The sequence below is a fragment of the Mus musculus genome, chromosome X, assembly GCF_000001635.26.
Source record: "Mus musculus strain C57BL/6J chromosome X, GRCm38.p6 C57BL/6J".
Lineage (NCBI taxonomy): Eukaryota > Metazoa > Chordata > Mammalia > Rodentia > Muridae > Mus > Mus musculus.
In genome coordinates, this window is record NC_000086.7 from 98,747,762 (window position 1) to 98,767,002 (window position 19,241).

Below are 19,241 nucleotides of genomic sequence, written 5' to 3' on the forward strand. Positions count from 1 at the left end.
AAGATGATATTGGTGACTTTGATCTGTGACACAGATTCTCAGTGCTGCAGGATGGCAAAGGAGATGGAAAACAAATGTGACTTTTCCTAGATCAAGTTCTACTAATCTTTATTATGAGGATGGTATTCTCTTTTAACTCTACTCTTTAGGCTAAACATTGTAACTTTTCTGTGTTTCAGGGATAGAGCACCTTGTTAAAGGATCTTATTGAGCCATCTACTCTGAGCCAGGTACTTCGCATTCATGGTCAAATTTGGTGTTAAGTAGAAGTGTTTGTTAGAGAGTAGATTCATCCACTCAAGAAACTTCCTTCTTCTATATTACAAAGAGTTTATAAACACTTGATAAACCAAATTCTCTTGCATTTTTCTAAATTAGGAAATACTTTGGAAAGTAACACAAAGCTCTGTTACATTAATGGTATCAAGTGATGTTAAAAATTACTACAACAACCTAGGGATCATTTGATAATAGCTCCAGTAAAAATGTGTAGATCCTAGAATGCAGACATATATGAATATTAGAGAGGGAGGGAGGGAGAGAGGGAGGAGAGAGAGATATCTTGAAAAGCATTTCAAATGCACAAAAGATGACATATAAAACACTTTTATGGAAACATTTTTGCACTCATAAACATGGAAACAACTATCAATGAAAAAGTTAAAGACACCGAAACACATTATGTTCTCTTTATTTGTGGATTATAGCTCTGGATCTTCAGCTGATAATTTGGAGTAACAATAGCTACCAGGAGAGGAGAGTAAAAATGGACGATGGTAGCAGAGGTCTTGATAGGGAAACTAGGACATAGATGCTATGAAGGGGGAAAAGAGAAAAATTGTTGAGAGTAGTTACCTGAAAAGAAGGGAGGGAAAGCAACAAAAGGGGAGAAAAACAAAGAAAGGATAAGTAACACTAAGGATGTTTGGAACAGCCACTGGGGACCACTTTATTTTACTTTTACTGAAAATTACAAGTAAGTACATATGTATGTGTGTATGTATGTGTGTATATATAAATACATGTTTTTAAATGAAGTTAGGCAACTTGGGGTGACCATGCTTCCCTCAAAATCATAACCAATCTAACAAAATCCTCAGTGCTTCATTCCAAGATATTGGTCAGGGGAGTCAAAGATACTCCCCAAACAATACAGGGTATTGCCATTACCCTCTGTTGCCTCCTAGAAGTTGAAATTAAGAACCTATTGCTGAATTCACATCAAACTTTAGACACAGGACTTGGAGGAATCCAACTGGAACGTCATTGGAAGCCTCCTCCAGGAGGACTAGCTCTCACAGTAGCAGAGCTGCTGAGGGGGCAAAGTCATAAACTGTCTTACCTAGCTGTGACACCTATGGACCACAATGATTGAAACAGCATGCTATCTTTACAGGTTCAATAAGAGAACTTATTTATATCTAGGGGTTAACAAATAGCTATCAAATTTGATGTAAGTCCCATTCAATAGAATAGAATCCATGCCTAGTACAGTTAACCTAGCCAAGTCTTGTGTCTAATGAAGCCATGGGCCCAGTGAAGAATCTACTATTGCTGCTTTCCTAAGCCACTATAATTTCTAACTGCATTCTAAATACTTATCTTTATGTTCACAGATGTGCATAGATCTCTGCCCTCATCAAAGAAGCTTGTTTTTGCAGCAGATGAGGACTATTACAGAAATTCATAACTGGATGAAGCAGAAAAGAACTGACCATGGGGTACTCGGTCCCAAGCTGATACAGCTACAGCACAACCCTACACACTTAAGGCTTGGGGAACATCACAGAAGAGGGCCAGAGAGATTGTAAAAGTTGGAAAACTATAAGACAGTGAAGCTCAACAATATGGTTGCCTAAGTAAAATCTGAACAATGACAATACCAGTCAACATGCCAATGTGGATGAGAAAAATCCTTTAAAGAGCAATTAGTGGCTGATGAGAGAGTAGGAGTTAGTCTTCTCCAAGAACAAGGCCCCCTTTACATTCATTTATTCAGTCCCAGGTGACCATCCCTAAGCCAAATACATATGAACAACACTAAAGAGACTCAGTAGGTTATAGTTATAAATGTAATCTACATTGTTGCTTTAATTTTGAGCTTTGAAGAAATAGCATGTAGTGTTTAACAGAACTTTTTTTTTAAACTCCAGCATGTATGTGTCACAGTCATCCATGTGATGGCATATAACCGTTCTAGGTCATTTGTTCTCACTACTGTAAAGGAATAAACTTTATCCCCATGGATTTATTAACTTAACTAATCCTAGGCATCATCAACCACTTTATCTGACTTTTCACAGCAATGCCAAAAGGCTAAGCTCAAAGTTCAAGGTGACTGTGGTATACTATGGATGTTTTCCTTTAAGGTATAGAATGATTATCCTCATTGCTATCTTCAAGTAGAGAAAATGTGGCCAAGTAGATATAACAAACCATTGCAATGACAGCCAGATCTATGGTAATAGAAATAGAACTATTGACACTCTCTAATTAAGGGATGGAAGAAAGGGCCACAGGACCCTCGCTAGGAGTTCAGCTATTACTCTGCCTTGGGTCACTTTGGGTAATGTTATAGTATGCATAAAATAGAAAAGCAAATAAGGTGGAGACAAGCTGGAAAGAAGGCTCAGTGGTTTAGAGCCATGGCTGTTCTTCCAGAGGTCCTGAGTTCAATTTCCTGCAACCACATGGTGGCTCACAACCATCTGTAATGGAATCTGATGATCTCTTCTGGTGTGTCTGAAGACAGCGATGGTGTACCCATATACATAAAATAAATAAATCTTTAAAAACAATAAAGTGGAAAAGGGAGACTCAATGATTTAGCTTTCATAAAGTTGTCATTCATGGCATAGTGGGAATTTAGGATGAAGCAGCTGGTAGGAGTCACTCACATTCCTGTGAATAAAACCTTACTTGTATTCTGTAAGAATTCCCTGGTTTGCCAAGTTGACTTTAATGAAATCATTACTTTGCTGCCATCTATGTTCTAGCTAAAATAAAGAGAAGATTGGTTGTGTCTCCCCGTGATAAATGAACACAGCAGATAAAAAGAGAGAGAAAGGTCCCTGAAGTATCAAAAATCTATATTTAATAGCTCTGTATTCTTAAACATGTTATGTGGTGACTATATTTCTTCATCTGTAGGCTATATCCCTAGGAAACAATAATTATTAAATCATGAGGCTTATAAAGTATTTTCTGTTGATTTCTAAATCATTTATAGACTACCATCACATAAGTTTAGCTCTTAGAAACCTTGACTATCCCTTCTAATGAATTCTAGTGGCCACCAGCTCCAAAACATGCAAGCACATCTGAAATGCAAATGCTTGAAAGCTATTGGTGGCTGCTTCCTTTCATTCTCTCCAAGGGCATGCAGTGGCCTTTGGAGTGAGAGCCAGCACTAATAACCTTTGGCTTTATTTGCTCAGAGTGCTAGCTTCATTTTTTCTATCATTTGAATTTTCTCAGTCTCATCTACCACCAAAACAGCCCTTTCTTGAAACTATTTCTATAAACTCTTGTTCATGAAGAAGAAACAGAAAGAAGAGTAACAAACCCAGGTCTTGCTGTCAGTGGCCTCTTGCTTGCCATCCATTGAAGAAGAACACACTGTATCATTGCTTCTGCGCCAGCTTTAACTCTCAGAGAGGGTTAAATGCATACTCAGATGTCTTAGTCAGAAGGTTTGGCCCTGGTCTCACCAGAAATCTAAACAAAGGCCTCATTCAGGATTTGATCCTCTCTGGCAAGAGGACCCTTAAGAATGAAAACATCATACTGTGGGCAATTCTGACAAGACTTTAAAAATATGAATCAAAGGGTACAAATACTCTCCCTGTCATGTGTTTAGAAGGGATCACTGAATCTTTATACTGCCATCTATACTGCACAGTCCAGCATTCTACACTGCAGGATGAAAGACTCATTATGTATGAACAGAGCTAAACTAAGCCATGCTTGTCATCCTTGATCTTGGGTCAGGGGATAGGGAAGTTATATTACAGGAGTAAGAGAGATGATGTTAAGCAGAGTTATCTTAAACATGTTACAGCTATGATGTACTAACAGGGTTGGGGAAAACTCCAAAATCTGGTATGGAATGGGCTTTTTTACACATGGAAGAGAAATCCAACAAATGCCCAGATCAAGGAAGATATTGGACATGTACCTTTTATTACCTGCTCTTGAGATACTGAGGTAGGTAGACAGTCATAAGTTCAAGGACAGCCTGGGCTGTATGTCAAATACCAAGCTAGCTAGTGATATACACAGCAAGAGGTTGTTGTTTAAAAAAAATGAAATAACAAAAAGTAGGTAGACAAAGTAAATAACTCAGCTAACAGACAAAAAATAGAGGCGGGGGGTTAAACATCTTTATTTTTGTTTCATTAAACAGAGTCTCTTGGAGCCCAGGCTTGCCCCTAACTTGCTATGTAGAGAAAATGATTTTGAACTTCTGACCCCTATGCCTCTAACCTCTGAGTGCTGGAGTTATAGGAATGTACCCATCACATTTGGTTTATATGATGCTGGGGATTAAACCCGGGTTGTCATGCACATTCAGCAAGATTCTACCAATTGAGCTATATCTTCACCAAGACAATGCTTGGTATTTCCTAGCTACAAGAAACTAACACATATATTAACCCAATATAAAACACAAAAAAGAAACATGGGTGAAATTTTGCATTTATTTAACAACTGTTTTTGATAAACTATTGTATAGTTTATTTTACAAGAAGATTTCACTAATAGTTCCAGACTGTAAGGATATTACAACCAATCCTAAACTGGGAAAAGAGTGTATGGCCGCCAAAAAATTGTAGGCAAAACAGAGGTAAAGGAATACACTAATATCTTCAACTTACAAAAAAAAAAAGGCAATAGAGTGAGCTGTAGTTCAATGGCAGATCTGTTGCCAAGCATATGTGAGATTCAATATCCAGCACAGGAAAGTCAGTAAAAACTAAGAGTTTAACTCTTAGCCAAATACATCAAATAAAAGAGACTAAAATTAATAAAATTGAAGATGAGAAAGGGAATGTTATATCAAGTTCTAATAAAATCCAGATAATCATTAGGAAATACTTTGAAAACTTACATCCCACCCACCCACCCCCCAAAAAAAACCCGCTGGAAAATAGAGAAGTGGATAAATTGCTAGACATGTATGAGAATGTTGTTGAGGTACACAACTACTTTCTGGTTGAATTGAAGGTCTCTGCCACAGGACATGTCTGATACTGTACTGGCCATAATCTATGGCTGGAGAACTAACAGGTCTCAGGAGTAGATCTACTACTATAATTCTGTTAACTGAATGTAGTATCAAACTACTCTCTAAATTTGTGTCTCTATTCATAAATCAATGCAGCTTTGAGATCTCATTTGAGAAGTTTCTTTGTTCAATGGATGACAGTTAGCAAGGAAATTCATAGCTTGTCAAACTGCATAGATTGTCAGGGGGATTACTCAGCCACAAATGGGAGATCTATAATCATATCCCCCTCCCCAAGACTAAGGTACCATTCCCAGAAGAGGGGAGGCAGAAAGATTATAAGAGCCAGCCAACAGAAAGGACCAGAGTGAAATAGTGTCTTGTGGGCACTGCAAGTCCACTGCACGCATGAACTCATAGCATCTGTAGTGGTCCGCACAAGATCAGACGAGTCAACACTCTAGGATGCAATCTGGAGGACCACATGAGAGCTCACCCCCAACTTAGGTGCTATTAACAGTTGATGCTTCTGGGGGAGAGAGAGTCAATTTTCTTTAAGGCTTTGGCTTCTGGTATGTCTATCACACTCTAGTGGGTGCTCCTATACCAAGGGGGATATAAACAGCATAGATTTGGACTAATAGGTTATTAAATTTAAAAAAGAAGATATGAAGTTTGGGATAGGAGTATTCTGGCTAGTGTTTTGTCAAGATGATACAAGCTAGAGTTGTTTGGGGAATGAGTCTAATAAGAAAATGTCCCACAGGCTGGAGAGATGGCTCAGTGGTTAAGAGCACTGGCTGCTCTTCCAGAGGTCCTGAGTTCAAATCCCAGCAACCACATGGTAGCTCACAACCATCTGTAATGGGATCCGATGCCCTCTTCTGCTATGTCTGAAGACAATGACAGTATACTTATAAAGGAAGGAAGGAAGGAAGGAAGGAAGGAAGGAAGGAAGGGAGGGAGGGAGGGAAGGAGGGAGGGAGGGAGGGAAGGAGGGAAGGAAGGGAGGAAGGGAGGGAGGGAGGAAGGAAGGAAGGAAGGAAGGAAGGAAGGAAGGAAGGAAGGCAGGCAGGCAGGCAGGCAGGCAGGCAGGCAGGCAGGCACGAAAGAAAGAAAGAAAGAAAGAAAGAAAGAAAGAAAGAAAGAAAGAAAGAAAGAAAGAAAGAAAGAAAGAAAGAAAGAGAGAGAGAGAGAGAGAGAGAGAGAGAGAGAGAGAGAAAGAAAGAAAGAAAGAAAGAAAGAAAGAAAGAAAGAAAGAAAGAAAGAAAGAAAGAAAGAAAGAAAATGTCCCACTAGATGGGCAAGCCTAATGTGACCACTGATAAGCACAGAACAGAGGTTATTGTATGACCTCCAAAATGCTTGACCTAGTAGTCTTGACAACAGAATGCAGTGCACTACATCAGAAACACAAATGAACACATTTGTGTCTGTCCACAATGTCAGAATATACTGGATAACAATGAATTTACAAAATACAGCTATTTCAGTGACAGCAATTTGCTTTTTGTTATTGCTATCCTAGAGCAAACACAGACCTTTTAATTCCATTCTTAATTTCTAACATTAATTCTCAGATCACACTTTACATATAGATACACATATACATGTGTATATATATATATGTGTGTGTGTGTGTGTGTGTGTGTGTGTGTGTGTATACACGCATACACATACGTACATATCAATAAGTGTAAGGGGTTAAAGAGGTAAAGACTTTTACAAGTTTCAAAATAACTTAAGAAGGAAAGCCAAGAAACTTACAGGAATGAAAAAGGTTTTGTATTTGATAAGATAATGAATGGAACCATGGTACAGAGGTTAGAAGACTGCTATGGGTGCTAGCTGCTGGTTGTTAGCCTTAGAATTGAGTAGTAGTATCAGAGACAAGCTATATAATCAGTTCTATATACAGAGGCAAAAGAGCATTATAAGTTGCAGATGAAGAAATGGGCTGCTGGATAGGCAAGACAGAAAACCCAGGTAAGCAAACATGGGATAGACAAGTGTCAATTCAAGTAAGTCACATCAACAGGGAAGCCATGTTTAAGTCCCTGGGATAGATGGGAGTTATCTGCATGTCAGTCCTAAACATAAACACTTCATGGCGAGAAGACAGATGGTAGGGACTGTTACCTACCATCACAAAGGTGGATGTCAACCTCACTATGAGGTCCAGGAGGGAGCCATACCCCTCTGTTGCCTGGTGTATGTCCTAAGTTCTTAGGTATGGCTTTCCAGATATTGTCTTCATACACCATATGCCTCTGGTCTTAATTCACTATGAACAGATTTATTTTCTACTCATCCCAAACCATGACTCATTTACCATTCTGTGCTGTAAGTATTAGGCCAGATGGTTCCACTCACACATTTACTCAGGCACAGAATCATCTCTCGTCCTCAACCTGGAATCTAAAACTGCTTGTAAAATGGAGACTCTCAGTATAAGGCCATTTGAAAAACCACTCTTCTATAAAGCATGGAGTAACTTAAGCACAGCAAGCCTGATCCTCAACAATTTCCACTTATCCCTGGATACAAAGAAGCTTGGCAGAGCTGCTAGAGTATACAGGAAGTGAACAGTCAAGAGAAGGCATGATCCCAATAATGCAGCATCCACACAGTCATCACTAATATGTATTTGGGAATTTATCCATGCTGCAGCTTTCAGGAGTTCTCACCCATGTTTAAGAGGGATTATTTCATAATCTACTTACCTTTGAGTGACCCTATTTTTATATGTTACACCTTAAGCATTCTCTTATTGGTTCGCATAGCTTGGCATACATAGATATGTCATTGCTGCCCTATCTGGGGTATGCAGACATTTGTTCACAACTCCCCAGGAAAATTAACTCATTATATCTCTGTGGGCCTGTGTATCAGAGGCTTTCCACAGAGATCTCTGGCCCAGCCTGGTGTGAGAGTTCTAGCAAAGGGAAGAAAGTGTGGGTAGAGAGGGGAGGTCGCTCCTGCCACATCACTTCTGCTGCTGCAGTCAGCTCCATCTTTTTCTCTGCCATGCCTTCCAGGTTACTCAGTTACTCCACGCTGTGCACTGAGTCAGGTTGGACTGCATGATGAGAGGCCAACTAGCCAGGGGGAGCTTCAGGGGGCACTTGGGGAGAGCAGACCTCTTCCCAAGTGTTACAGCTCTTAGGACAGAAGGCTCGGATGATGGAGTAGTTCTCACACACCTATCCTTCCAGATAGGATTCTTATGTACAGTTTTGGGGTGGGTAAGGGATTGGCAACAGGTACTTCTCATTGGTTTGGTCTGAGAGCTTTAGGGAAAACTTATTTGCATGTGGGAGGGCTTGGTGCTGCTCCTACCTGACTGATGACCACATACCTCTCTGCTGGGGGGGGGGGGGGGCTGTGGAAAGCTGTAGCTGCAACAGGAGGGGGTTGAAGAGGCGTGGCCAAACACCTTCTGTCCTATGCAAGTGGAAATCACAGTCCACCGAGTCACCAGGGTTCCAGACCTTTGCTTAAACAGGGACCAGGCTGTCTGTGCACAGCCCACCACCCCACGTATCTCCAGCAATTCATTGTTCTTACTATACATATGAGAAAATTATATAAAGTGAAATGAGCCTTACACTTATAACTGGGAAACCTGAACTTAGTTCCTAGCAATGTCATTCGTGGTTGAGTGACCTTAGCTAGCATATCACACTGACCCTCAGTGTCCTACTCCTGTAATAGAGAACAACAGCATCTATTTTCCAAGATCATTCAAAAGCTTAAGAGAGAGAGAAAGAGAGATAGAGAGAGAGAGAGAGAGAGAGAGAGAGAGTGTGTGTTGGCAAGGCATATAGCACTAAGGAAAGTTAGAAAGGCAGAGAAAATTAAGGAGATATGATATGGAAAACCTTCCATCACCCCAGGATCCCAGAATCCCAGGATCTAGTCTTTCCTGCTGACTCAGTGTCAAGAAACTTCAACACAACCCACAAAAGCAAAGTAGAGTATGTTTTCCTTAAAACATCTCCAATATGAATATTAAAATCTATAAATGAATGATGCTTACTTAGGACTAGACAATAATACTTCAAAAAATTGACATCATTTCATTGACAAAAGCTCACTAAGAAATGTAAATGCACTAGCTCAAATGTTTTTACATACCTTTTAAACTTTACATAAGCTTTGCTCAATCTGAAAACCTTGCTGCAAATTACATTCTTTGGGTAAGTTAACTTTATGTCCTATTAAAATATAATTACATTTCCCTTCCCCATTCCACTTCCTTCTTTCAAATGTTCCCAAGGTCATATAAATAGTCATTATAAAGGAATCTAAGAGTGACTCTCTCTGAAGAAGCCCACTCACTGTTTTAGGATCATAACCTATCTTATTCCTATATATCTCTCTATATAAATACTTTAAAATTCGCCAGTGTTGATTTATAATGATTCATCCAGAATTTCCTGTCTGTACCATAGTCAGAAATCTATCTGTACCTGAATAGAAGTCCGTAGGTGGGGAGGGGCCTCCTCTGGAGACTGGTGGTAAACAGCACTGGCTGTGTTTCTGTCACTGGTGATAGTACCTAGCAACCACTAGTGAAGTCACAAACCCAGCTAGCAGAAGAGTTTTGTGTATTCAGTTTTAGTCCAACCAGGATACAAACTATACTACCAAGAATTATTATAACAAACCAGGCTTGGTAGTTAAAACCTGTTATTCCAGGTACTTTAGAGGCTGAGGCTTGGAGACAGGGGTAGGATCACAAGTTTTAGTCGTCCTTAGACTAAAGAATGAATTCAAGGCCAGCAATTTGAGACACTGTCTCAAAGCAAAACAAAAAGAAAAAAAATAAAACTTTTAAATGGGAATATAGTTCAGTGGTAGAGCATTTGCCCATCATGTACAACATCCTAGGTTCTACCTCTAATAATACAAAAGGAAAATCATGACAACAGAGTATCTATACAATTTAAGGACATTTTATATGGTCCCCTAAGGCTAAAGATTTAAATATTCAAGACAAAAACTGGATAAGGATCAGACCTCACTGGGAACATGGTAATATAACCCTCTGGGTAGAAATGAAGTCTAATTGTTTGACTTGGTAGTTTACTCTTACTAGACAAGAGGAAATCTTCTCTCCAGAGATAAGCAGCACACAGTTTGCAGGGGGCAGGGGATGCTAAGTTTAATGTGAGCTTCACAGGGCTTGTCTGGCTCAATGGGAATCCCATAAGCACAATCAAACTATATGAAAGCCCAGCAAGGACACCTAATGCATCATACTAATGCTTCAGCCATCAGACAGGCCCCATGATGTGTGTATAGGGTAGTGAATTACAAAAGAAGGTTGAGATGAATCATGAATGTGGGGGGGGGGCTTTCAAAGTCGACAAGCCTGGAGAATGTTATTAAAAGACAGAGACTTTCAATGATAAACCATGTGTTCTGAGTAGACAGTTAGAGCAGAGCTCCACCACTGCGGCACTACCACGCAGCCCTGAAAATGTTTGAAGTCCCTTCCATCTGTAGTGCTGTCTACTGAGAAAGCTTAATGCCATGATAACTGTAGAGAGATAACTGAAGGAACTGTGTTATCACAGAGCAGATATGGAGGAGTAAATTTGGAACTAGGAAGCTACAACAAGAAAACATAATGGTAGTCTAACAACTTCATTTTTCTGGCCCTTAGTTAACTGTAATATCTTCTAGCCTAAATTTCACTGTCAGAATAATACCAGGTACTCTATTTGAGACATAACTGACAATAAGTGGGTCTTTGTAGCATTGCAAGCTAGATCAACTGATAAAGATGGGTTTTTAGAAATGGAAAAAGACTGGTGGGTGCTCCAACCTTTCAGAGTCTCAGTCTCTTCACTCAGACAATACATTTTTAAGTCCTACCTCACGAGTTTGCTATGAGAAGACAGGATTGATAAAAATCACAAAATCTATAGGCATATTACATACAAAATATACCATGGCATTTCCATTTCTGCATGATAGATAGACAGCCAGCCACCAAAGAATCCTTTCATTTCTTTTGCTGGTCTCAACCAGGATTGAAAGCAAGTTCAAAGCACATGGCCACTTCAACCCTTGTCAGTGTTAGTAACTGCCCTGTAATCTAGCAAATAGCAAATACTTTTCTATTATAGTTGTAATTTCTTCTTTCAATTCTACTCTTCCCAAAATAAATATTAATACTAATTAGATGTCAGATGAAACTTAGTAGAATACAGTATTTCTGGGCTATCTAGATTATTCACCATGCTTGAAAGCCCATATCACCTTCACCCATGATATCAAGCAGTAGGAATGCATCCACCCATTATTTTGCCTTTCCTTTTCCTTTTCCTTTTTATCTGAGAGGTGGGCATAGAACCCAGGGCTTCACATATGCAGGGAAAGCACTATTCTACTGATCTATAACCTCAGCTTTCCCTTTCATAGTGGAAGTTTATATTTGACCTGACAATAAGTCTCTTTCTTGCTACTTTCATATTATTTATCCAACTCAATTGCCATGGTATTACAATAATAGACAGTGTAAGGTGTATTCTTATTCCAAACATTAGGACTGGATGCTCGTTCAAGATGATACATTTTAACCTATACTTTGACTACATGCTGGGCATATACTGGGAATAGATTTGTACACTAGGCTGAAGAAATTAAACTGAAAATTCTCATATCACTTTTGACATATTAAGTAATAAAAGAGATACAGGGATTCTGAAACTGAAATCATCTGGTATAGTATTGTGCAACAGACCTTTCAATGATGATGGGCAGGATCTATGTATAAGCTTTCTAACCAAATGATTACTATGAATCCTGTGACTATTAAGGCTTTAAAATGTGGCTAACCACCCTGAGGACTTGAGATTTAAATACCTGGTGGTTGTCATAATGGTAAGTCAAGCAAGGTGCAGTTGTGCATACCTATAAGCACAGCACTCAAGATTCTAAGACAGAAGAATCATGAGTAAGAGACAAGCCTATACAATCCTGCACAAATCTAGACAGCATAGCTTAACAGAAATATGTAGTTGGGCATGGTGCTGTACACCAGCAATTCTGACACTGGGGAGGCTCAAGGGGGATGAAGAGAAAGACATTCCAGGCCAGCCTGGACTTCACAGTGAGATCCTAACTTGAAAAGAAGTAAAATCTGAAGCTAAAAAGATCCTTGTATCCCAATCCAGGCTATTGATACTAATGCTCTAACTTCTATCATTTTATTTGTCTTGTGTAAGTCTCATTTACCTCTGTCATATGCCCATAATGATTACTGTGGTTATAGAAAACACACACACACACACACAAATCCTCTTAGCCCAGTGATGGCTATTGTCTTCATGGGACTCATTTTTCCAAATGAAGTAACTGAAATCCTGAAAGGAAACTGAAATCTTTACAGAGTTTAGGATTTCTATATCTGAAGTTAGGGAGACACGAACATAACATTCTAACCCCACCCCCTCGACCTTACCAACTTCACTCCTCTCTCACAGGCAAAGTAGAGCCACTCCATCCCAACAACATTGAAAGTCAAAATTACTTCATTAGCATTACTTCAAATGTCTATAATTCAAAGTTTAGCTGATTCATTTTATGACAGAATTCAGATATAGTTGATAGTTGCTGTAAAATTATCTTTAGCTGTGGGCCTCTGATACCAAACAACCAACATACTTCTAAAAATATAGGTGTAGGCATAAGACAAGGCACTCCCATTCTAGAAGACAAAAATGTAAGAGAGGGAAGGAGTGATGGATGCCAGGTAAGTTGGAAATCGGTCAAACTCTGTTGAGAACTTGAAGTCTCAGAATAATCCTCCTTGGTTGAGTGACATGGTTTATAGCCCCTAAGAAGGTAAAATCACTCTTACCTTTCTGAAAGGTTGGCCCTAAACACTATTTATTCACTGTGATAGCCTCTACGGAGGAAGAGGGTAGACCCACAATGCCTTCTGCAGTGGCCCATCTTTGGAAGACCTGGTGTAGGAACACCTTAGGGTCAAACTACCTCAAAATCAGTACTGTCTTTAAAATGAGAAGGAACTAACCCTGCCTCTAGGACCTATAATGGGGATGGAAACTCTAGTGGTTTCTGAATTATCTTTGGAATACTTTTCTTGAAGAACAGCACATTTTGTACAACTCAATCCAATCTAATTTTTTTCCCTTAAGTCACCAGTGGTAATGTTGGTATAATCTCTATCTATGTATTCCTTCATTGAGATTGTTAATCAGGTCCTCAGCTTATAGCCATGCTAATCTTACTTTTTAAGATTACTTATTATTTTTAAGTTATTTATACTGTGTGCAGTGCGTGTGTGTGTGTGTGTGTGTGTGTGTGTGTGTGTGTGTGTGCATGTAAGTGCAGGTGTGCAGCAAGTCCAGATGAGGGTGTTCTATTCTCTAGAGCTGGAGTTACAGGCAACTTTGAGTGTAGTATAGTTGCTGAAAACCCAACTCTGCTTCTCCACAAGAGCAATACCCAAACTCTCAATTATGGAGTTATCTCCAACCCCAACCATAATAATATAGACAACTTCTATTTAGAACCTGCTTTGGTTTTTGTTTGTTTAGGTTTGTGTGTGTGTGTGTGTGTGTTTTGCAATAGGAACACACTGGTTCAATTATTTTAAAGTTACAGATAATTTTTAAAGTCCTTTAATTTTTCTCTTCTTGAATTTTATTACTAGCAGACAGAAGAAAATTAGCTACTTATTATATGCTCTGCTTTTAAAAAATCTTCTTAGCTAGAGAAAGGGTAAGCTGCGCATGCCCCAGTGGGTAGTCACACAGCCAAGCACATATACACAGAACTAATGAGGCTTGGGTGGTTATATTAGTAATAAAACAGGCCATGAAGTCTGAAGGGTGATCAGGTGGGAAACACTAGGAGAAGTTGGGAAGGAAAGTATTTGTGGAAGGATATGATCAATATACACTGTAAAGTTGCACAAATTTTTCTAATAAATTAAAATTTATTATAAAATAGATATCCCCGGCTTCAAACAAGTTCCGCCTTCCAAAAATTACTTGAATACAAATAAAAATCCACCAACCTCTTTGCCACGAAAATTCTTTTTCTAAATGCTCAATAATAACATCCTCCTCCTTTCTATTCAATTTCATCATAATCACTCTTAATTCCCACATTTCTCACAACACTACATAACCAATAATCTATAATCTATATACTGGGACTTTTCTCTATCACTCTCCTCATTTATACCTGAATGCTCACCAGATATAAAAGACATTCCACTGCACTGGCAGGGCTCCCTAGTATGTGCCTCAAAATTCTTGCAGCCCATCAAGTATTTGGTTCTGGTGGCACTTTCACAGTTTTAAATATAGTTATATGTTGCATATGAACATTTGACATTTTTCAACAACAGACTGCAAACATGTCACTGTCTCCAAGAGATCATTAATAGAATTGGGTGTAGTAGGGCAAGCCTGAAAGCCCAGCATTCAGAGCCTTAAAAACTAAAAATGGTGACCTGAATCTCCCCTGAGCCACAATAATATTTTGTCTGAGAAAGTGAAGAAAACAAAAGGGAAGGAAGAGATTACAGAAGAGGAGGAGAGTAAATAGAGGAAGAGAGGAGATATGGAAAAGAAAGAGGGGGAGATCATAAAACGGCAGAAAAGTTTGTGACACTCCCATGGCCTTATAGCTATACTAGCATCATAGTATCAGGCACCTGATACTATGTCCTAGATGCTTGGTACTGTACTCCCAATAACACAAACACTGCAGCAATTCACTTGTGTGCCTAATGCATGAAAAGAAAACTTACTATGTCACTAAGTTATATATTTACGACACCATACTTTTATCATTATTTTTGAGAATAGACCTTATAAAACATATATAAACAGGATGCTAAACATCATGTTAAACATTATGCTATATCATGCTGGCATAGCTTGAACAATCTCATGCTTACTGCATTTCTTAATTGTATCAAGAAACTCCACTGAGTGATCCACACCATCTAGTTCTCTATTCTCTATGATGTTCACATAAGGAAGCAATCAGCTACAGATACATTTCTCAGAATGTATTCACATTGCTAAGTGGCATATAACTCTATTAGTTGCAGCAGCAGTATACTTCCTATTACTAATTTCTGTTTTAGTTAGAGAGTGAGATCAAGAGTTAGAGTAAGAAAGAGAGTGTGAGACATCAAGAGAAAGCACACAGGGGCAGGGATTTATTCTAAGGTGCTGGTTCATAGGATTATAGAGGATAAAGTTGCCATGCTTATGATATGCTACATGGAAACTGTAAGGAATACCAGTAGGGTAGTAGGAAGGACCAATAGCCTGAGAATTATTGATGTGCCTTCCAATTTGGGTTTGAATGCCTAAGAAACAGTAACAGCGAGAGTCAAGGCTCCAGGCTCCAAGTCATGTGGCCTAGTAGTAGTCAAATTCAACCTTTTGATAGCCCGTTTGTCTACTCAGGTTCTCAATAGATTAGATGACACCCATCCACAAGTGTAAGGGAAGCCAAGCAATTCAAATGCCAATTTCTTTTGGAAACACCCACAGAAATAAATTCCAAAATATGGTATCAGTTATCTGGGATATCTGAGCATCTTCTGGTCTCATATAGTTAACCACTATGTCATTGTAGAATGATGAGTGGTAGCCCAAACAACTACTTCATTACTATTAAATTTGACATTATATATTTAATACAAAAATATACCTTTGTAAAACCTATTTGTTCCTTCCGAAAAGTTTCCAGGGGTTTGATCAGCAAGTCACTAGCATTTTGTACCTAAAGTGGAAAAAGAAAACAATATTTAGGTTAAAAAGGCTCCTAGAATTCAATGAAAATGAAGATACAACATACCCAAATTTATGGGATACTATGAAAGTGGTGCTAAGAGGAAAGTTCATGGCACTAAGTGCCTTCACAAAGAATGTAGAGAGATCTCATACTAAAAACTTAACACCACACACAAAAGCTCTAGAACAAAAAAAAGAAGCAAACATACCTAAGAGGAGTAGGCAGCAGGAAATAATCAAACTCAGGGTTGAAATCAATAAAAGAAAAACACATAGAACAATGCAAAGAATCAATGAAACCAAGAGCTGGTTTTTAGAGAAAATCAATACGATATACAAACGTTTATCAAAACTAAGAGACACAGAAAGCATATCCAAGTTAACAAAATCAAAACTGATAAGGTGGACATAAAAACAGACAACGAGGAAACCCAAGAATCATTAGGTCTTACTTCAAAAGCCCATACTCCACAAAACTGATAATCTAAAAGAAATGGATTATTTTATTGATAGATACCACTTATCAAAGTTAAATTAAGATCAGATAAACAATTTAAATAGACTTATAACTCCTAAGGAAATAGAAGCAATCACAGCAATCATAAAAAGTCTTCCAACCAAAAAACCCCAGGGCCAGAGAGTTTTAATCACAGTTCTACCAGACTTCCAAAAAAGAGCTAATACCAATACCCAAATCATTCTACAAAATAGAAACAGAAGGAACATTGCCAAATTCATGAAGTCACAGTCACCCTGATATACAAACAACACAAAGAGCCAACAAAAAAGAAAATTTCAGACCAACTTTCCTCATACACATTGATGTGGAAGTATTTGATAAAATGCTTGCAAACTGAATCCAAGAACACATCAAAAGGATTATCCACCATGATCAAGTAGGCTTCATCCCAGAGAGGCAGGGATGGTTCAGCATATGAAAATCTTTCAGTATAATCCACCATATAAACAAACTGAAAAAAAACCCACATGATTATCTCATTGGATGCTGAAAAAGCCTTTGACAAAATCCACCCCTTCATGATCAGGGAAAGATCATGGATACAAGGGACACACCTAACCATAACAAAAGCAACAGCTAACATCAAATTCGATCGAGGGAAATGCAAACCAGTTTCACTAAAATCCAGAACAACACAAGGCTGCCACTCTCACCATATCCAGTCAATAAAGTGCTTGAAGTTCTAGCTAGAGCAGGAAGAGAGCAAAAGGAGATCAAGATACAAATCAGAAATGAGTAAGTCAAAGCAACATTATTTGCAAATGTTATGAAGGCATATATAAGTGACACCAAAAATTCTACCAGGAAATTCCTACGGCTGATATACACCTTCAGTGAAGGACACAAGATTTACTCAAAAAAAAAAAAAAGTAGCCCTCCTATATGCAAATGACAAATGGGCTGAAAAAATTAGCAAAACAATACACATCACAATAGCCACAAATAATATAAAATTAACTCCGGGGTGACTCTAAACAAGCAAGTGAAATACCTGCATGACAAAAGCCTTTGGAAAAAGAAACTGAAGAAAATACCAGAATATAGAAAGGTCTCCCAATGCTCATGGGTCAGTAGGCTTAACATAGTAAAAATGGCCATCTACAAAAACCATCTACAGATTCAATGCAATCTCCATCAAAATTCCAACACAATTCTTTACAGACCTTGAAAGAACAACACTCAATAACTTCATATAGAAAAACAACCCAGGATAGCCAAAACACTCCTGTACAAGAAAAGATGTTCTGGGGGTATCCACCATCCCTGATTTCAAGCCATACTACAGAGCAATAGTAACAAAAGCCATATGGTATTTGCATCAAAACAGACAGGGTGATCAATGTAATCGACTCGAAGACCCAGATGTAAATCCACACATCTATGGACACATGATTTTTTATATAAACAAGCCAGAATTATACAATGGAAAAAAAGAAAGCAACTTCAACAAATGGTGTTCAACTAACTGGATGTCAGTGTGTAGACGAATGCAGAAGAGGGAGCTCGACCCTGATACTACAAGGTAGGGATAGGAACCAGAGGCTCAATAGCCAGAGACCTTGAATAGAGCAAAAACATGACTGGCAAGAATAAAATAAATTTTAAAAGTCATTAAGATGATTCTAAATGATATTCTGCTATACTGGTAAACAGACACTTAGCATAATCTACATCAGAGGGGCTTCATCCAGCAACTGATGAAAACATGCAGAGATTCACAGCCAAACATTAGGGAATCCTGTAGGAGAGGTGGAGGAGGATTGTAAGACCCAGAGGGGACAAAGACATCTCAGGAAACTCACAAAATCAGCTAACCTGGGCTCATAATGGCTCAAAAAGACTGAACTAACAACCCAGGAGTCTGCATGGGTCTGAACTAGGTCCTCTGCATATATGTTACGGATGTATATAGCTTGGTCTTCTTGTGGGACTCTTAATAGTGAGAGTGTGGTGTTCATGTTCTCTCTCTCTCTCTCTCTCTCTCTCTCTGTCTCTGTCTGTCTCTGTCTCTGTCTGTCTCTCTCTCTCTGTCTCTCTCTCTCTCCCCCCCTCTCTCTCTTGCTCTCACTCCTCTGCCTGCTTTTGGGACCCCTTTCCTCCTGCCTTAATACAAGGGGAGGATCCTACTCTTACTGCAAATTGATATGACATGTTTGGTTGATATCCCTGGGAGGCCTGCTCTTTTCTGAAGGAAAACAGGAGGAGGAGTGGATGGGAAAAGGACAGGGAGAAGGACAGGGAGGAGAAACTGAAGATGAACAGGATGATTATAATATATGAGAGAAAATAAAATTTGTTATTTCTTATCATTGGAGTTTTTTCTTAAAATTATTATCTATCATCCTGAAAACACTTTCTGAACATACTACTGCTAGAAAAGGCACTAAAACGGACAATTAATAAATAGGACCTTATGAAAATTCTGTAAGGCAGAAGACCCCAAGAAAAGACACTAAAATGGACAATTAATAAATAGGACCTTATGAAAATTCTGTAAGGCAGAAGACACCATCATCTATAAAAAAGTGTCAGCCTAACAGAATGGAAAAGATTTTCACCAACTTCACATCCCATGGAGGACTAATATCCAAATATACAAAGAATTAAAAAACTAAATATCAAGAAAACAACGCAAATAAAAGTGGGATGCAGATTTACAAAGAGGGAACTCAAATGGCTAAGAAACACTTAAATT

At 38.7% G+C, this 19,241-nt stretch overlaps 1 protein-coding gene across 6 annotated transcripts in view; it reads right to left on the reverse strand.

The window, feature by feature from the left end:
* Ophn1 (oligophrenin 1) overlaps nucleotides 1-19,241 on the reverse strand; it is a 336,803-nt gene that overhangs the window by 193,482 nt on the left and 124,080 nt on the right. For 5 of the 6 annotated variants that reach the window (NM_001313754.1, NM_052976.4, XM_011247694.3 and 2 more), the window contains one exon: nucleotides 15,944-16,015. The exons of the other annotated variant lie outside the window; for it this stretch is intronic. In NM_001313754.1, the coding sequence (NP_001300683.1) occupies nucleotides 15,944-16,015 (72 nt within the window). The remainder of the gene's footprint in view (nucleotides 1-15,943; nucleotides 16,016-19,241) is intronic. 6 annotated transcript variants of the gene reach the window in all.